The sequence below is a fragment of the Hypomesus nipponensis genome, chromosome 17, assembly GCF_054491055.1.
Source record: "Hypomesus nipponensis isolate SF chromosome 17, ASM5449105v1, whole genome shotgun sequence".
NCBI classification, from domain to species: Eukaryota; Metazoa; Chordata; class Actinopteri; order Osmeriformes; family Osmeridae; genus Hypomesus; species Hypomesus nipponensis.
In genome coordinates this window covers 16210661-16226736 of record NC_140377.1, presented here as the reverse complement: position 1 = coordinate 16226736, position 16076 = coordinate 16210661, and the positions used below count along the sequence as shown (strand labels likewise).

General features: G+C 41.1%; 1 protein-coding gene across 3 annotated transcripts in view; it reads left to right on the top strand.

The window, feature by feature from the left end:
• Positions 1-16076, top strand: part of pigq (phosphatidylinositol glycan anchor biosynthesis, class Q) — a 91658-nt gene that overhangs the window by 46735 nt on the left and 28847 nt on the right. For all 3 annotated transcript variants that reach the window (XM_084677050.1, XM_084677049.1, XM_084677051.1), the window contains exons 6-9: positions 7230-7361; positions 7652-7772; positions 11355-11481; positions 11684-11837. In XM_084677050.1, coding sequence (XP_084533176.1) covers positions 7230-7361; positions 7652-7772; positions 11355-11481; positions 11684-11837 — 534 coding nt within the window. The remainder of the gene's footprint in view (positions 1-7229; positions 7362-7651; positions 7773-11354; positions 11482-11683; positions 11838-16076) is intronic.

Genomic DNA, 16076 nt, shown 5'->3' with positions numbered 1-16076 from the left:
ATGAAAGCAGAATTGGGTAAACGTTTTGGAAACGAGTTGTTTTTCTTACCGCACAGACACATATCTATGGTTTCGGAAGAGTCTTTGGTCTCGGAAAATATCCTTATTTTTTGGATTGGACGTACAGTTTTGCGTGTAGGTTAACTTGTTTGAGGTGTGGATTCTAGCTAGATTTCTCATAATCGAGCTAGCGCGATGGCTCTCTCCATAACTAAAAACGGTTCGACTTTTTTTCCACAATCGACCAAATTGGCCAAACAAGGTATGTACATTGAGCTTAAAGTGTACATAATCTAGCTAGATCGTTTTTATTTTAGCAAGTTTTAGAGAAATTTGCAAAAATCGAGGCGCAACTGTCATAGCTGACCGTCATGAACAGCCAAACCAGGGCTGGTGTAAGTGTTTGCTGCAGCTGGCCTTAATCCTACGAACAAACGCTTCGTAACTGGAAAGCTTTTACTTTTAATTGACGATATTGAACACAGATGTAAAGTAACTTGTCTTTACTCTAAATAATTTCTCCGTTTTCAATTTGAAGTAGTAGATCTACATACCACTGACACATTTGCAAGAAATGATCCGCTGGTTAGATGTAGCATGATCTTGTTATTTACTATAAAAACTCACCAGGGACAACAACAACATCGGCAACCCTGCACTATGAATTATTATTTTGATGTCATCTTAAATTAAGTGTCTGAACAGGACTGGGTGTGCAGGCACGCATGATTATTTTCTCCTCCGCCTTGAACTTGAAATCAAGATTGTAGGTTAGAAATGTTGCCAATGACCAACGGTTGCTACGTTTTTCCAGCAAGTTCAAGTCATTCCAGTGCTGTCCTTTTACCTTCAAATTCGTTCAACCCAGACTTCAGCAACTGGGTTTCTGCTAAATTTTCACCTTTTCCTGCAGCTCATCTTTCTGAATTTTTCCCCCGTTTTGTTTTGCATTGCGTTTTCTGCCTTCATCTTGCTCCAGGTCTTTTCAAAAATACCTTTCACCAGGGGCGGATCTAGAAAAATATTCATGAAGTGGCAAGAGATTTTGAGGGGTGGCACCCCCATGGCAGAAGTATATATGCTGATTTAATTGCAGTCATATTAATCAATGTTTATTTGGAATCCATTTGTATTTGTAATGCCCCCAAATTAAGACATTTTAACTCAAAAACATAAGGATACATTATTATGGCACATTACTAAAGCCTTAATAAATCAAAGATATTGAGGAAACACTGAACAAATATTTCAAAAGTGTTTTCATTGATTTATTGGCTAATCCATGATAAACTGTATCATCAAAACAAAGTTTTGACAACTTGGCTGGCTAGTAGTAGAAGAATGTGCCATAAGTTGGAAGTTTGTATGGTCCATTTTGACAAAAATATTGAAGACACACTGAAAATGGTGTGTATTCAAATGGCTGCTAGATTTTTTCGGCATTCAGGCTGCCTACTCTTTTACCCCGGTCCCTAAATATGACACGGAGCCTGAACAGAGGTACAAATATGGTTGAATCTCAAATATAAAACTGATGTCACCTCGGTCTCAGTCGCCGCAGTGGGGAGGGTGGTTGGAGTCGTCTAGTGCTGCATTCACTTACAGTGGGATATTAGCGGGCCCAAAAATTCACGAGCAAATTACGTTTTACGAAAACCCGCGGAATTTCAAATAGAATGCATTGGTCTGAGGCAAAATTTAAATAAACTTGTCAACTCATTATGTATGTATTCTTTTCAAAATTTTTGACCTGTAAATAGAGACCATTTCCACCAGTGTAGGTAGTAGCCTAGGTCTGTGATAGCAATAAAAGGAAGTCTGTCAACCCTAAAACTGATACAGAAGCTAATGTTTACGTTAGACTATAGCCAATATTAAAACGTTACAGGAAAAAAATTACAGGAATAGACAAGGACAGTTTAATTGAAATCTCCTGCAACTTTTACAATGCTTTTCAATGCGCCTGACGAAATGGCTTGTCCGAGGTCTCTGCGCTTAGTAACGATTATTATGGTATAATTTGACAATATTTTTTAGGGATTGGCTTAGTGATAGGTCAATAGGGGGTCAAGCAGTGAAGCTACCTATTGTGTTTCTACCTTTTCTTAATTGGGGCTAAGCAGCAAAGCTGTAAAGGTTTTTGTTCCTGCATATTTTTCCTGTTTCAATTTTAGTTTTAGTCTTCGTGTCAGGCTGTTAGTTTTTATTAGTTTTAGTCACGTTCATACTCTTTTTAGTCAAGTTTCAGTCGACTAAAAGTTAGTCTTATTTTGGTCAGACTTATCCATGACTATTTTCGTCTAGTTTTAGTCAACAAAAACTGATGCCATTTTAGTCTAGTTTTAGTCGACAAAAACTGATGACATTTAGTCTAGTTTAAGTCAATGAAAATTGTATTTTAGTCTATTTTTAATAAAAACAGTAGTAGTCTCGGGAGGCATGTTAATGCCAAAACCATTTGTTTAAATGTATGTCTAGAATAAGGTATTCAAAGTCATGTGTTGATGCCAAATTCAGTTCAGTGTGATTGCTATGTGAATGACAACCAGCTACAGTATTTGGCCAACAAGGGATGCTTAGTACACATGCAGTCAGTCAGGTAGGAACTAAGAACCCACTTTACACTCTCTCATAAATACACACACACACACAGTACACACACTAGTCACACATGTTATAGTTATAGTTATATATATAGTTTTTATTTTGTGAACTACATTTCGTCTAATTTTCATTCATCAGCAGTTGTTGTGGAGACTATGTTCTCTGGTCAGTAATAGTTAGAAGCCACTGTGGTGCATCTGATTAAAATGCCTGAGATGATGTACAGATCCAAAGTTGTTATTTATTGTACAGTTGAGAGGAATGGTGTTGGTAATATTTGCCTTTTGTGGGTGTGTGTGTGTGGTTCTGCCAAGAAGCAGAATACAACAGATACTTTGCAATCATACAAAAATAGGCCTCTCAAAATATAATGCTAGTGACTACCTCACATTAACAATAATATTTATATTTACATTTACGCATTTAGCAGACGCTTTTATCCAAAGCGACTTCCAAGAGAGAGCTTTACAAAAGAGCATAGGTCACTGATCATAACAACGAGATAGTCCCAAACATTGCAAGCAGCCAAAACATGAAGCATACATTGTGAAAAAGCTAAACAAGTGCCAAAAGGGAAGACCCATAAGAGCATGTAGTTATACAAGTTACAAATTAAAACAACATGAACCACAAAAGTGCAGGACTATACCTGTAAAAGAACAATCAACAGTAAAATATTACACAGCAAGTACAAGACTTAACTTCGTTATATCTAACCTACAATAGCAACAAGTCACTCAATAAGAGTCATAGTGATCCTGGAGGAAACTAACAAGTCCAGCCAAGCATTCTTAAGTGCCGTTGTACTCCCGGAACAAGTGCGTCTTGAGCCTTTTCTTGAAGGTGGGGAGACAGTCAGTGTCCCTGATGGAGGTGGGGAGCTGGTTCCACCATTGGGGCGCCAGGCAGGAGAAGAGCTTGTGTTGGGACCGGGCAGTCTTGAGCGGTGGGACCACCAGGCGGTTGTCTGAAGAAGACCGTAGGTGACGGGTGGGGGTGTAAGGTTGCAGGAGAGACTTGATGTAGATAGGTGCAGTCCCGTTCACTGCTCGGAAGGTCAGTACCAGGGTCTTGAATCTGATACGGGCGTTGATGGGTAGCCAGTGGAGGGAGATGAGGAGCGGGGTAACATGGGAGCGTCATGGGAGCGTAATTCCCGTACATTAAAAAGTACACAGAGCCGCGCGCAGCTAAACTAGTGTCTGAGATCTACATTTTTGGGCATGACAAAGGTACAGACCAGAGCCAAAAAAGGTGGAGCCACCGTCAGTACGGTGGCTTTTTGGAAACCGACCGTTTTACAACTATATTTTTTAATTGTGAGGTTTTTATAGGAAATAGCTGTCAATGGGAATTGAGGTTCACTGTATGTCCATTTTACCCACGAACTGTCGTTATTCAACTATGACAAGGTTAACTCGGTTTTCCAGTCAATGACTCCTTCAAGCCTTCAAGAACAATCGTTACACTATTGAGAATCCAATTATCATAACAGCCCCTGCCCATGCCATCGTCTCCTTTTATTAGACCTACATTATTTTATTCTTAAATAGTTTAGCCTACCATTTGCTAAATAGTTTGCGTCTATAAAAGTAATATAATATGTTATATGTATATATATGTTATATATATATATAAGTTATATATATATATATTTTTGTTTCACTTATGTGTAAATATGCTAAATGTATTTATTAGTTATGTTAATCTGTATTTTACGATTAGAATCATTGTTCCCGCTATATCATAACATTAAACTGCACTTACCACACACAAACGCCCATATGAATCACTTAATAGAATTCACTTACATTTTTGTCACCAATTTGCACATAATTATAGACTTTAAATAAACTTGACATATTTTTCTCTCTTATATAGGCTATATAGGCTAACCTTTGTCTGTATGAGACTTGTGCAAGGGAACTCTTGTAATATCTGCTGATATAATTAAGGTAAATTGCAGTCTTGAAAGAAAGGGGAAAAATTGCCAAATGCGCAATTAAACCAAAACATTAGAAAAATAGCCTTAAATTCCCCGGTGTGATTTTGAGGTATTTTGTGGGTACAGTGCCTTGCGAAAGTATTGGCCCCCCTTGAACTTTTTGACCTTTTGCCACATTTCAGGCTTCAAACATAAAGATATAAAACTTTTTTTTTTATCAACAACAAGTGGGACACAATCATGAAGTGGAACGAAATTTATTGGATATTTCAAACTTTTTTAACAAATCAAAAACTGAAAAATTGGGCTTGCAAAAGTATTTGGCCCCTTTACTTTCAGTGCAGCAAACACTCTCCAGAAGTTCAGTGAGGATCTCTGAATGATCCAATCTTGACCTAAATGACTAATGATGATAAATAGAATCCACCTGTGTGTAATCAAGTCTCCGTATAAATGCAGCTGCTGTGTGATAGTCTCAGAGGTCCGTTTAAAGCGCAGAGAGCATCATGAAGAACAAGGAACACACCAGGCAGGTCCGAGATACTGTTGTGGAGAAGTTTAAAGCCGGATTTGGATACATAAAGATTTCCCAAGCTTCAAACATCCCAAGGAGCACTGTGCAAGTGATAATATTGAAATGGAAGTTGTATCAGACTACTGCAAATCTACAAAGACCCGGCCGTCCCTCTAAACTTTCAACTCATACAAGGAGAAGACTGATAAGAGATTCAGCCAAGAGTTCCATGATCAGTCTGGATGAACTGCAGAGATCTACAGCTGAGGTGGGAGACTCTATCCATAGGACAACAATCAGTTGTATACTGCACAAATCTGGCCTTTATGGAAGTGGCAAGAAGAAATATATTTTTTTAAGATATCCATAAAGTGTCATTTAAAGTTTGCCAAAAGCCACCTGGGAGACACACCAAACATGTGGAAGAAGGCGCTCTGGTCAGATGAATCCAAAATCGAACTTTTTGGCAACAATGCAAAACGTTATGTTTAGCGTAAAAGCAACACAGCTCATCACCCTGAACACACCATCCCCATTGTCAAACATGGTGGTGGCAGCATCATGGTTTGGGCCTGCTTTTCTTCAGCAGGGACAGGGAAGATGGTTAAAATTGATGGGAAGATGGATGGAGCCAAATACAGGACCATTCTGGAAGAAAACCTGATCGAGTCTGCAAAAGACCTGAGACTGGGACGGGGATTTGTCTTCCAACAAGACAATGATCCAAAACATAAAGCAAAATCTACCATGGAATGGTTCACAAATAAACATATCCAGGTGTTAGAATGTCCAAGTCAAAGTCCAGACCTGAATCCAATCGAGAATCTGTGGAAAGAACTGTAAACTGCTGTTCACAAACGCTCTCCATCCAACCTCACTGAGCTTGAGCTGTTTTGCAAGGAGGAATGGCCAAAAATTTCAGTCTCTCGATGTGCACAACAGATAGAGACATACCCCAAGCGACTTACAGCTGTAATCGCAGCAAAAGGTGGCGCTACAAAGTATTAAGTTAAGGGGGCCAAATACTTTTGCACGCCCAATTTTTCAGTTTTTGATTTGTTAAAAAAGTTATAATATCCAATAAATGTCGTCCCACTTCATGATTGTGTCCCACTTGTTGATTTTTTCAACAATTTATTTATTTATTTATTTATCTTTATGTTTGTAGCCTGAAATGTGGCAAAAGGTCAAAAAGTTCAAGGGGGGCCAATACTTTAGCAAGGCACTGTATGTCCTTTATAGTTATTAAGGACATACACATAAATACGCTAAGGCAAGAACCTGCCATTGTTGCCTACTTTCTCAATTCTCTATTGTAAGTTTGTAAGTTTCCAACTTTTGTGACTGCCATTGTTACTAATAGAGCCCGACCAAAGGATTTTTAAGGCTAATAGCAATACAAATATTTGGTGATTTAAAAACCTGATATTCCAATATATCGTCCGATATCTATAAAAAATACAGAAACACGTAACAAAACAAACAGATTTCCCTAACACTCTGCCCAACTGGCTGGATCAGCTAGTTGTAGAGTTATTGGCATTATAAACATTATAAACATGGGGAGTCAGATGGCTGAGCGGTGAGGGAGTCGGGCTAGTAATCAGAAGGTTGCCGGATCGATTCCCTGCCGTGCAAAATGACATTGTGTCCTTGGGCAAGGCATTTCACCATACTTGCCTCGGGGGGAATGTCCCTGTACTTACTGTAAGTCGCTCTGGATAAGAGCGTCTGCTAAATGACTAAATGTAAATGTAAACATGAGTGTTGCCAACAGGGACGAAGTAGATTGCCAACACTCATAACTGTTGCGAAGGACGACCTAGTCTGGCATAATACAGTCCTTTTTAAAGCCACCTAAACAATAACATGATTGAAGGGTGTTTTGTCTGTTTTTTAATATTTGTATATTCATTTATCGACCATTATGAGCCTTGATTATGTACCTCGTTTGTTTGTATTGTGAAGGCATAATAAACAATACAATTATAATTATTTAAAATCATATCGCCCATTATAAAAGCCGATACTAATAGGAAAATGCCTACAATCGGCCAATAATATTGTCCCCCAGATAAATCAGCCGGGCTGTACTGTATAACCAAAGTTATTATTTTCCTACCCCATGAAAACACACATCGGCTCTAAACCAACATGTTTCTACAGGCTCCTGAACACCCGTCCGGTGAGCTTCGTCTCCAGTAAGCTGTCCACCTGCGTCCAGCTAAGCTACAGGACCGAGCACCTGCAGAAGCTCAGCTCCACAAAGAGAGCCGACATGCACGCAGACTTCATGAGGTCTGTTTGTGTGTAGAGGGCCAGGGAAGGGAGAATGTGTTATCATGCATTGCATGTTACTGTAGCAGGTGTAAACAAACTGAGCCTGGATTGCTCTTGTATGTTTTCCAACTGTATCAAACACACTCTCATACATACCCTCACATTCCCTATAGGTCCCTCTCTTGTTCTGTGTCTCTCCAACTCACCTGCATGGACACACTTGCTTTCTCACACTGACAAACACACTTACTATATTCATATTCATATCCACTTTCTCACACACACACTTCCAACTCACTCTTCTCTAGGAAAGCCAACACGTTTGTGTCGTTCCTGGTGGACGTTGCCCTGGGCCTGCTGCTCGTGTCCTGGCTCTACAGAGAAAACCGAATCGGCCAACTGGCCAATGCGCTGGTGCCAGCTGCAGATGTGAGTATAGTTGAGTATATCTCAAACTGTCCAATGAAGCATAAAACACCAATTTCATATGAAAAAAAAAACGTCATACATTTTTTTTTCTCCATGTATTTAGAACTTTCTTAAATACTCTCCAACCCTATTTTTGAGAGCAATGTACCATCCTGTAGTTTTACTCTCTAACTCTAGTTGTAACTAACCAGGGGTCTCATTTATAAAGCGTAGTGCGTGGGATTCTTACTGAAAGTGTTAGTACGCCCAAAAGTCTAAAATGGCGTACGCCAAAATAAAATTTGATTTATAAAACCGTGCGTACGCACACCTGGAAGCAATGTTCTCTTTATAAATCACAGACTACCCACAAGTGTGCGTACGTGAATCTGCATTTTATTTCGCCCTAAACGTGCCCAGTTTTAACCATAAATGGTCAATGCAAGCACCTCATTAATGCTAATCCAGTATATTAATGACCCTGGCATGCGATTGTTTTTTACGGTGAATCATGGCGCATGACAACTTCTCAGACACTTTTAGCCTATTGGCGGAGGCCCGAAAACCCCATTTGGTGGACGGTGGATCACCAATAAAAAAAAATGTGAGTGGCGTCAAATGTGCCAGTTTTACCACGAGTCGAGGTCCAATTTGAAAACAAAAGCGTTTTGTTATTAAACAGTAGTCTATTGAAGCCTGGACTGATAACAAGGACGTAAAGTGTACATTTACATTTATTCATTTAGCAGACACTTTTATCCAAAGCGACTTCCAAGAGAGAGCTTTACAAAGTGCATAGGTCACTGATAATAACAACAAGATAGCCCCAAAACATTGCGAGTAGCCAAAACATGAAGCACATATTGTGAACATCCAAAATATGTACCAAAAGGAAGAACCATAAGAGCATGTAGTTAAAAAAGTTACAATTAAACAACATGAACCGCTATAAGTGCAAGTGTACCTGTGGAAAAACAAGCAACAATAAAAACAATATATCACAGCAAGCACAAACATTTAACTCAGTTACCACTAACCACAAGAGCAACAAGTCTCTAAGCAAGAGTCATTGTGATCCTTGAGGAAACTAACATCGGGTCTCGCAAACCATTCCTAAGTACCGTTGTACTCCCAGAACAAGTGCGTCTTGAGCCTTTTCTTGAAGGTGGAGAGACAGTCAGTGTCTCTGATGGAGGTGGGGAGTTGATTCCACCACTGGAATCAACTCCCCACCAGACAGGAGACAGGAGAGGAGGGCCAGACAGGAGAAGAGCTTGTGTTGAGACCGGGCGGTCTTGAGCGGTGGGACCACTAGGCGGTTGTCTGAAGAAGACCGTAGGTGGCGGGTGTGGGTGTAAGGCTGCAGGAGAGACTTGATGTAGTCCCATTCACTGCTCGGAAGGTCAATACCAGGGTTTTGAATCTGATACGGGCCGTGATGGGTAGCCAGTGGAGAGAGATGAGGAGCGGGGTAACATGGGAGCATCTGGGTAGATTTTAGACCAAGCGGGCCGCTGCGTTCTGAATCCTCTGAAGAGGGCGGGTTGCGCATGCTGGGAGACCAGCGAGCAGCGAGTTACAGTAGTCCAACTTGGAGAGGACCAGTGCTTGGACTAGCAGCTGGGTGGAGTGCTCAGACAGGTATCTCCTGATCTTCCGGATGTTGTAGAGGGTGAATCTACATGACCGGGAGACTGCAGCAATGTGAGCCGTGAGGGAGAGCTCGTCATCCATGGTGACCCCGAGGTTCCTGGCAGAGGATGAAGGGGTTACCGTCGCAGATCCCAGGGTGATTGAGAGATCGTGGGAGATGGAGGGTTTAGCGGGGATGAAGAGAAGTTCTGTTTTGGCGAGGTTCAGCTGGAGGTGGTGCTCGGTCATCTAGGCTGCGATGTCTGTGAGGCAGGCCTCAATCCTAGCTGAGATCCCCGGATCGGTCGGGGGGAACGACAGGTACATCTGCGTGTCGTCAGCATAGCAATGGTAGGAGAAGCCATGGGAGGTGATGATTGGTCCAAGTGAGGTGGTGTACAGAGAGAAGAGGAGGGGTACAAGGACGGAGCCCTGTGGGACAATAGTTGAGAGCTGGCGAGAGCCTGACAGTTTACCTCCCCAGGTGACCTGGTAGGATCTTCCCGACAGGTAGGATGAGATCCACTGGAGTGCAGTACCATTGATGCCCATCTCAGAAAGTCTTGAGAGCAAGATCTGGTGGTTAACCGTGTCAAACGCTGCAGAAAGGTCCTGCAGAATGATGACAGATGACCTTGAAGCCGCTCTAGCAGACTGGAGGGCAGTGGTGACTGACAGGAGGGCAGTCTCTGTGGAGTGGCCAGTCTTGAAGCCCGATTTGTTGGGGTCAAGCAGGTTGTTCTGAGAGAGAAGGTTTGACAGTTGGTTAGATACAGCACGTTCAATTGTTTTTTAAAAGAAGGGTAACAGTGATACCGGTCTGTAGTGCTGAAGGACGGAAGGGTTAAGGGAGGGTTTTTGGAGTAGAGAGGTAACTCTGGGCTGTTTGAAGGCAGAGGGAAAGGTGCCTGAGGTAAGAGAGGAGTTAAGGACATGGAGAAGAAAAGAGGAAGGGGGAGGTGGTTTGAAAGAGAGGGGAGAGAGGAGTATATATGACATTACGAGGAATTGTTCTTCCCACATTTACTTTCTGCAGTCTGACTACACTACGGTCATCTGCGTTGCCAATTCCAACTGTTTCCAAAATGTGCGTAGGTCTACGTGAGGGTCAGAGTTTGCGTGGAGGACCACACATTCTCCCGTCAAGATAGTTTTTTATAAATCACAACCTTTGCGTGGAAAGTGGCGTACGCACATTCTAAGCCCCGTTTTGTGCGTACGCAAGCTTTATAAATTAGACCTCTGGTACCCTTTTTTCAACCACTTTTTTAATTGTGGGGTGTTCAATGTAAAGGTTGAATCAGAAACCTACCGGATGAAGGTTAGCTCTCCAGTGACATGAAGGACAGCCCTGTTGTAACACATGACAGACTAGATGTCTCCCTCATCAAGCAAAATATGTAGTCCAGACACTATGTAAACATTATTTGAAGGCACTGCACATGTCTGACACATCTTGTTAATGTATAACCACTGGATGTTGCTAATTGGATGTAAGATATTTTGTAAACTTTCTCTGACAATAAGGGTTCCCTTTGAGTTAACTTAGTTGGTCTTAGAAAGGAAAATACAGTATTAAGGCTATACTGTATGTATCAAAGATGATAAAACAACTGCTGTTATGCTTAAATATGAACTTGGAACCTCTCCGGTTTACCTTGAAGGTTGTGTACATTTGTGATCTAACTGTCATGTCGTGCTGTACTCACCAGTTCTAAAGTCCTGATTTGCTATGAACATAATTGTGCACCACAGAACCATGGCTTGAGAAACAACTGTGTTTTCTTAAAAGTGTTTCTTGTCTGTTACGTGTGTGAATGTGTGTTCTATCCCTCTTTCTGCGCTTCTTTTGTCATTTAAATACCGTCCGATGGCCTTTTATTATTGCCTCTGGTACCAGTCATATTGGTGTTTAAAAGTGGACTTTGTGAAGGACAGTGACTGACGTGATGTTCCGCCCCCACGCTTTAGCACGTAGCTGAAGAACTGGAACAGCTGCTGCAGTGGCTGATGGGAGCGCCGGCTGGCCTGAAGATGAACCGGGCTCTGGACCAGGTCCTGGGGCGTTTCTTCCTCTACCACATCCACCTGTGGATCAGTGAGTAGGATTGACACACACACACACTATGCACAAACACACACCCTTTTGCCATACAGTATCTACCTTGGATTAAGGAAGAGGACACACTTGTGTACACACACACAGACAGACACACACACAGATAGACTTCTTCTAGTGGCAAATGCACACACCCATGATGTTTCCTTATTGTACTTTTTATACTACACACACACCCCAGGCTACATCCACCTGATGTCTCCATTCATTGAGATGATTCTGTGGTACGTGGGCCTGTCTGCCTGCCTGGGCCTGACCTTCGCCATCTCCCTGCTGTCTGACATGGTGGCGCTGCTCACCTTCCATATCTACTGCTTTTACGTCTACGGGGCAAGGTGAGGGGGGGGGGGGGTGTCCTCAATGTGCTACCAAGTTTAATCCACTTTCTTCTGTAATGGCAATTTTTGACATAATTACAATATCTATGTTTCTTTTAAGCGGTAAAAAGTAAGTTCCTTTGTTATAGACAGAAACTGAGGTTCTGTGATGTGGTTTACTCTGAAGAAGGGACACTCAGATTGTCTTAAGGAATTTATGGTGTTGTTTTAAGATGCCCAACTAAGATCCAGAGGGTCTTAACTAAGATCCAGAGGGTCTTAGTTAGGTCTGGGGGTTGGGCAGAGCTGACCTGACCTGACCTTTTGGCCAAGGAGATGGCCAAGTCAGATATCCTGTTTGTAGAAACTAGAAACTACATCAACATGGGACACTGGCCTGGGGGGTTTCTATTGTCTTAAAAGGTCACTGACCAGTGCTGACCAAACATGGTTATGATAAACATCTGTTCTCTGTTCATATAAGGAAGACCTTTCCTTATAGTCTGGATCACTCTTGCGAATGATTTGTGACTAGTGCACCCTTCGTAATGACTGATCAGCAAAGCTTTGTTTAATCATATGTAATTGTATAGTCTAAATAAGTTGTATTGAAACCACATCCCTTGACTATTCGGATCTACACAGTGCCACTCGAATTCTTCCATTACACTTCCTCTCTTCCTTACACTTAATTTAGTTTCCCGAATTTATTCTCTCTTTATCCCACTCCCACTTCTCGTTGGGCCTGTTGCTAAAGGCAATTTGGTGTCCTACCAGGAGATGACAGTAAATAATGGAAAATACAGCAGTGTGTTGATATAAATTTTTTAATTAACCTATTTTCTAACAAATTTGTGTCCTGTACTGTACTGTACAGATAATAGACTCCTCAGTCTCGTACTCAGACAGATAGTTCCAGGGATCCAGTTCACCAGTTTGGATGAACATTTGTGGATGCAACATAAAAAATATTGATGGTCCTTTATAATGTTATTGTAAAGGGCCTACTTGCTATATTCTAAAAGTACAAAAAGAAGAGAGGGTGAGGAACCATTTTCTCATTTTTTTCCCCTTCACTGAATGGATGAGATATCCCAAGTTTCCCATACTGTGATAACCCATTGGCGTTGTTATCATAGTGTAGTGAAAAACAAAGTTAAGAACAGCACTGGAACTCAGCAAAGTTTGATGCAAAATGTTTATTTCGCTTCAAGGTGACACAAGCGCCAACAAACGCGTGAGCAAGATCCCGGGATCAGACTAAAAGTATTCTCCGGACATTTAACATTTTATGATAGGCTGCCATTGGTACAATACTTGTTGGTCACAGATGCATTATGCATTCTTACTCAGCTGGTCCCTCGTCATAGGGGACTCGGATTACAGGTCCTTTTTTGACATAGAAAACTAACCATTTTCAGGCCTGGTATGACCTTGAAGGCCAGCTGCACTCGGTTTCGGGGCATTGGTCCATAAATATGCCTCATGAGATACACAAAAAAAAATGCCATTCCAAAAAAAAAAAAAAAAAAACCAAGATGTTTTTTTGCTTGTAGTAAGTTTTTAAAATCTGCCAATGGAACAAGCCCAAATTTGCTTGATAAGATTCTTGAAATTCAAGAATCAAAAATTAGGTGAATATTACTTAAAATAAGAAAAATAATCTAGTAAAAACAAATTTAATTTAGCATTTACTTCTGTACAAAATTATTGAAATAAGGCAGAATTCCAGAAATTTACATATCATATGAATGCTTAAAAATCAGTAATCCTGACAGTAATAGAAAATGTGAAAGGCTTGCCTAAAAAATTTAGATATGAGTCAAATTTCTTATTACCTCTTTATAATTGTTTTAAGTGCACACCCGCAGAGCATACATGAAGACTACTGGTCAAGGTTGAAAAGCTGAGGCAAAATTAAACAATAAGCATCTGACAGAGCAACTTAAAAGCAACATACTTCGTAAGAGTCTGAAAAAACAACAGCTCCTCCAAAACACACATGTATTGCAAGGCTCCAGACTTTTGCGACCAGTTTTTGAGACAGTGCAAGCATTTTTTACAAGCACTTGCGCATGTGCGACCTACACATTTTGAATTAATTGGGTGTGCACAATGTCAGCACACGATAGCAACGACGCATAGATACGACCAGTGGCGTAACGTAGTAACGACGTGCCCAGGTGCAAGATATTATGACGGCCCCCACCCCTTCGTGAACGCAAAAAAACATTTTTTTTACATTGGAATAGATGGGGAAACATTTTGTTACATTTGGCTCCCCTCCCCCCCCTAGGAATATCCTCCCTAGCACCCTGCTAGGCTATTGGCTAGCTTAACATAATAATTTGCTATCCAGCGATACTTATCCCAGCTGAACTGCTGCACTGCTGCTAGCAGGGGGGACGTCCGTGTCGGGGTCGTCCGTGGGTGGGTTGTCCGAGGGAGGGTCGTCCATTGCGGACCTCGTGGACTGGCAACTAGTTGATGGTCTAGTTTAAAAAGAATCTAATTTTGGAAGATTTGCCACCTTCTCATCTTGTTCTTTTTTCTCTTGCCTTTTCCTGCTTCCACTCTCATGCTTAAAAGGCATTGCTACATGTTCAGTTGTGCTGTGTTCAATGAACTGCGTTGTCGTGACCTTCGAATTGGTGTAACTATAGCGTATTTTATCGTCACATGATCAAATAGAGACTTGACATTGGACAACAACATACATATTACCCAGCAATCATCAATGCTAATCACAACAAAAAAAAGATTTCATTTAATATTTTTTTGATAGTTTCTATAGTACATGTAGGATAAGCATTAGCCTGACGTTGTCATACTCATAATTTTCTGGTCAGAATATGAGTCTGAGAAACCTCTGTTGGGCTGTGAGTATGGGGCGTGTTTCAACCGAACTCAAACAAAAAACAAATGCCTCTTCGCTCAACTGGATAGACCTCCAACCGATCAGAGCAACGTAATATGTTGTTTGTTGAAAACAAATTCAATCCAAGCGCTCTTTGGTGATGTGGTTGATTACGTTACTGTTGATTATCTGTCCATCATCGAATAAAGCCCACCCTGACAATTTGATTGGTCAAATCCTCCTGTTCGAACGTAGTTTTCCCCCAACCGAGGTTCTCCAGACCCAAGTTAAGTTGGGTTAAGTGGGGCTGGCAGCCAGGCTAGATAAGCATATGATTTTGGTATAAATTGCTACTTTCCCCCAAAAATCTACCCCCCCCTCCCAACCATTACTGAGATATTGGACTCCCTCTTGAAATTGGTTATCTCTTATTTGGACATAACAGTCAAGTTATTATACTGTAGATAGCTCTAGCATATATTTTTTATTTCTTGAATTGACTGCTTCACCAAACTTATTGAGGTTTATTTTTTATGCAATTTCGATGCAATTCGTCCTACAATCGTACGTTTCCAAAAAACAACGTTGTTTTTTGTTTGCAGTTATTTGTGGATCAAATTTACGTTTTAGTATGTGCTTTTTTTTTTGTATTCCTGTAGAAGCATAATATTTTCCTCCTCTGACCAATTTGGTTTTCTTGCCTTCTTTTCGTAGGTCTATAAGCTAGCTACTAACTAGCTCTAGCTACAAAGGTGATGCACTCGATACAACCAAACAACGTGGTCCCCGTGGAAACGGTCACATTTTACTGCTGTTAAATGTAGTAAATCCCCTTAACGTTTCACCTTAGCTAAGGAAATCATTTAAGGGATTCTGTGCAACCCCCTTAAGGTAATCCCTTGGCTAAGAAGAAATTTACCCTTAAGTGTCATACTTAAGGAAAAAACTTAAGGTGTTTTGTGCAACCGGCCCCAGACCTTTATGGGTGCTCAGCCCCAGGGGTGCAGATGGAATTTTTGAACTGGGGGGGACCAAGCTGTCAGCAAATGATTCCAACTCAATGAGTTATTATATTACATTACATTACATACATTAGTATTAGTACGTACTGCAATCAAAAATTAAATCTAGAATCGGCTTTCTATATCGCAACAAGGCATCCTTTACACATGCAGCCAAACATACCCTTGTTAAATTGACCATCTTACCAATCCTCGATTTTGGCGATGTTATATATAAATTAGCCGCCAACAATCTACTCAATAAATTGGATGCTATTTATCACAGTGCCATCCGTTTTGTTACCAATGCCCCATACACCACCCACCACTGAGACCTGTACGCTCTCATTGGCTGGCCATCGCTTCACACCCGACTCCAAACCCACTGGCTACAGGTTA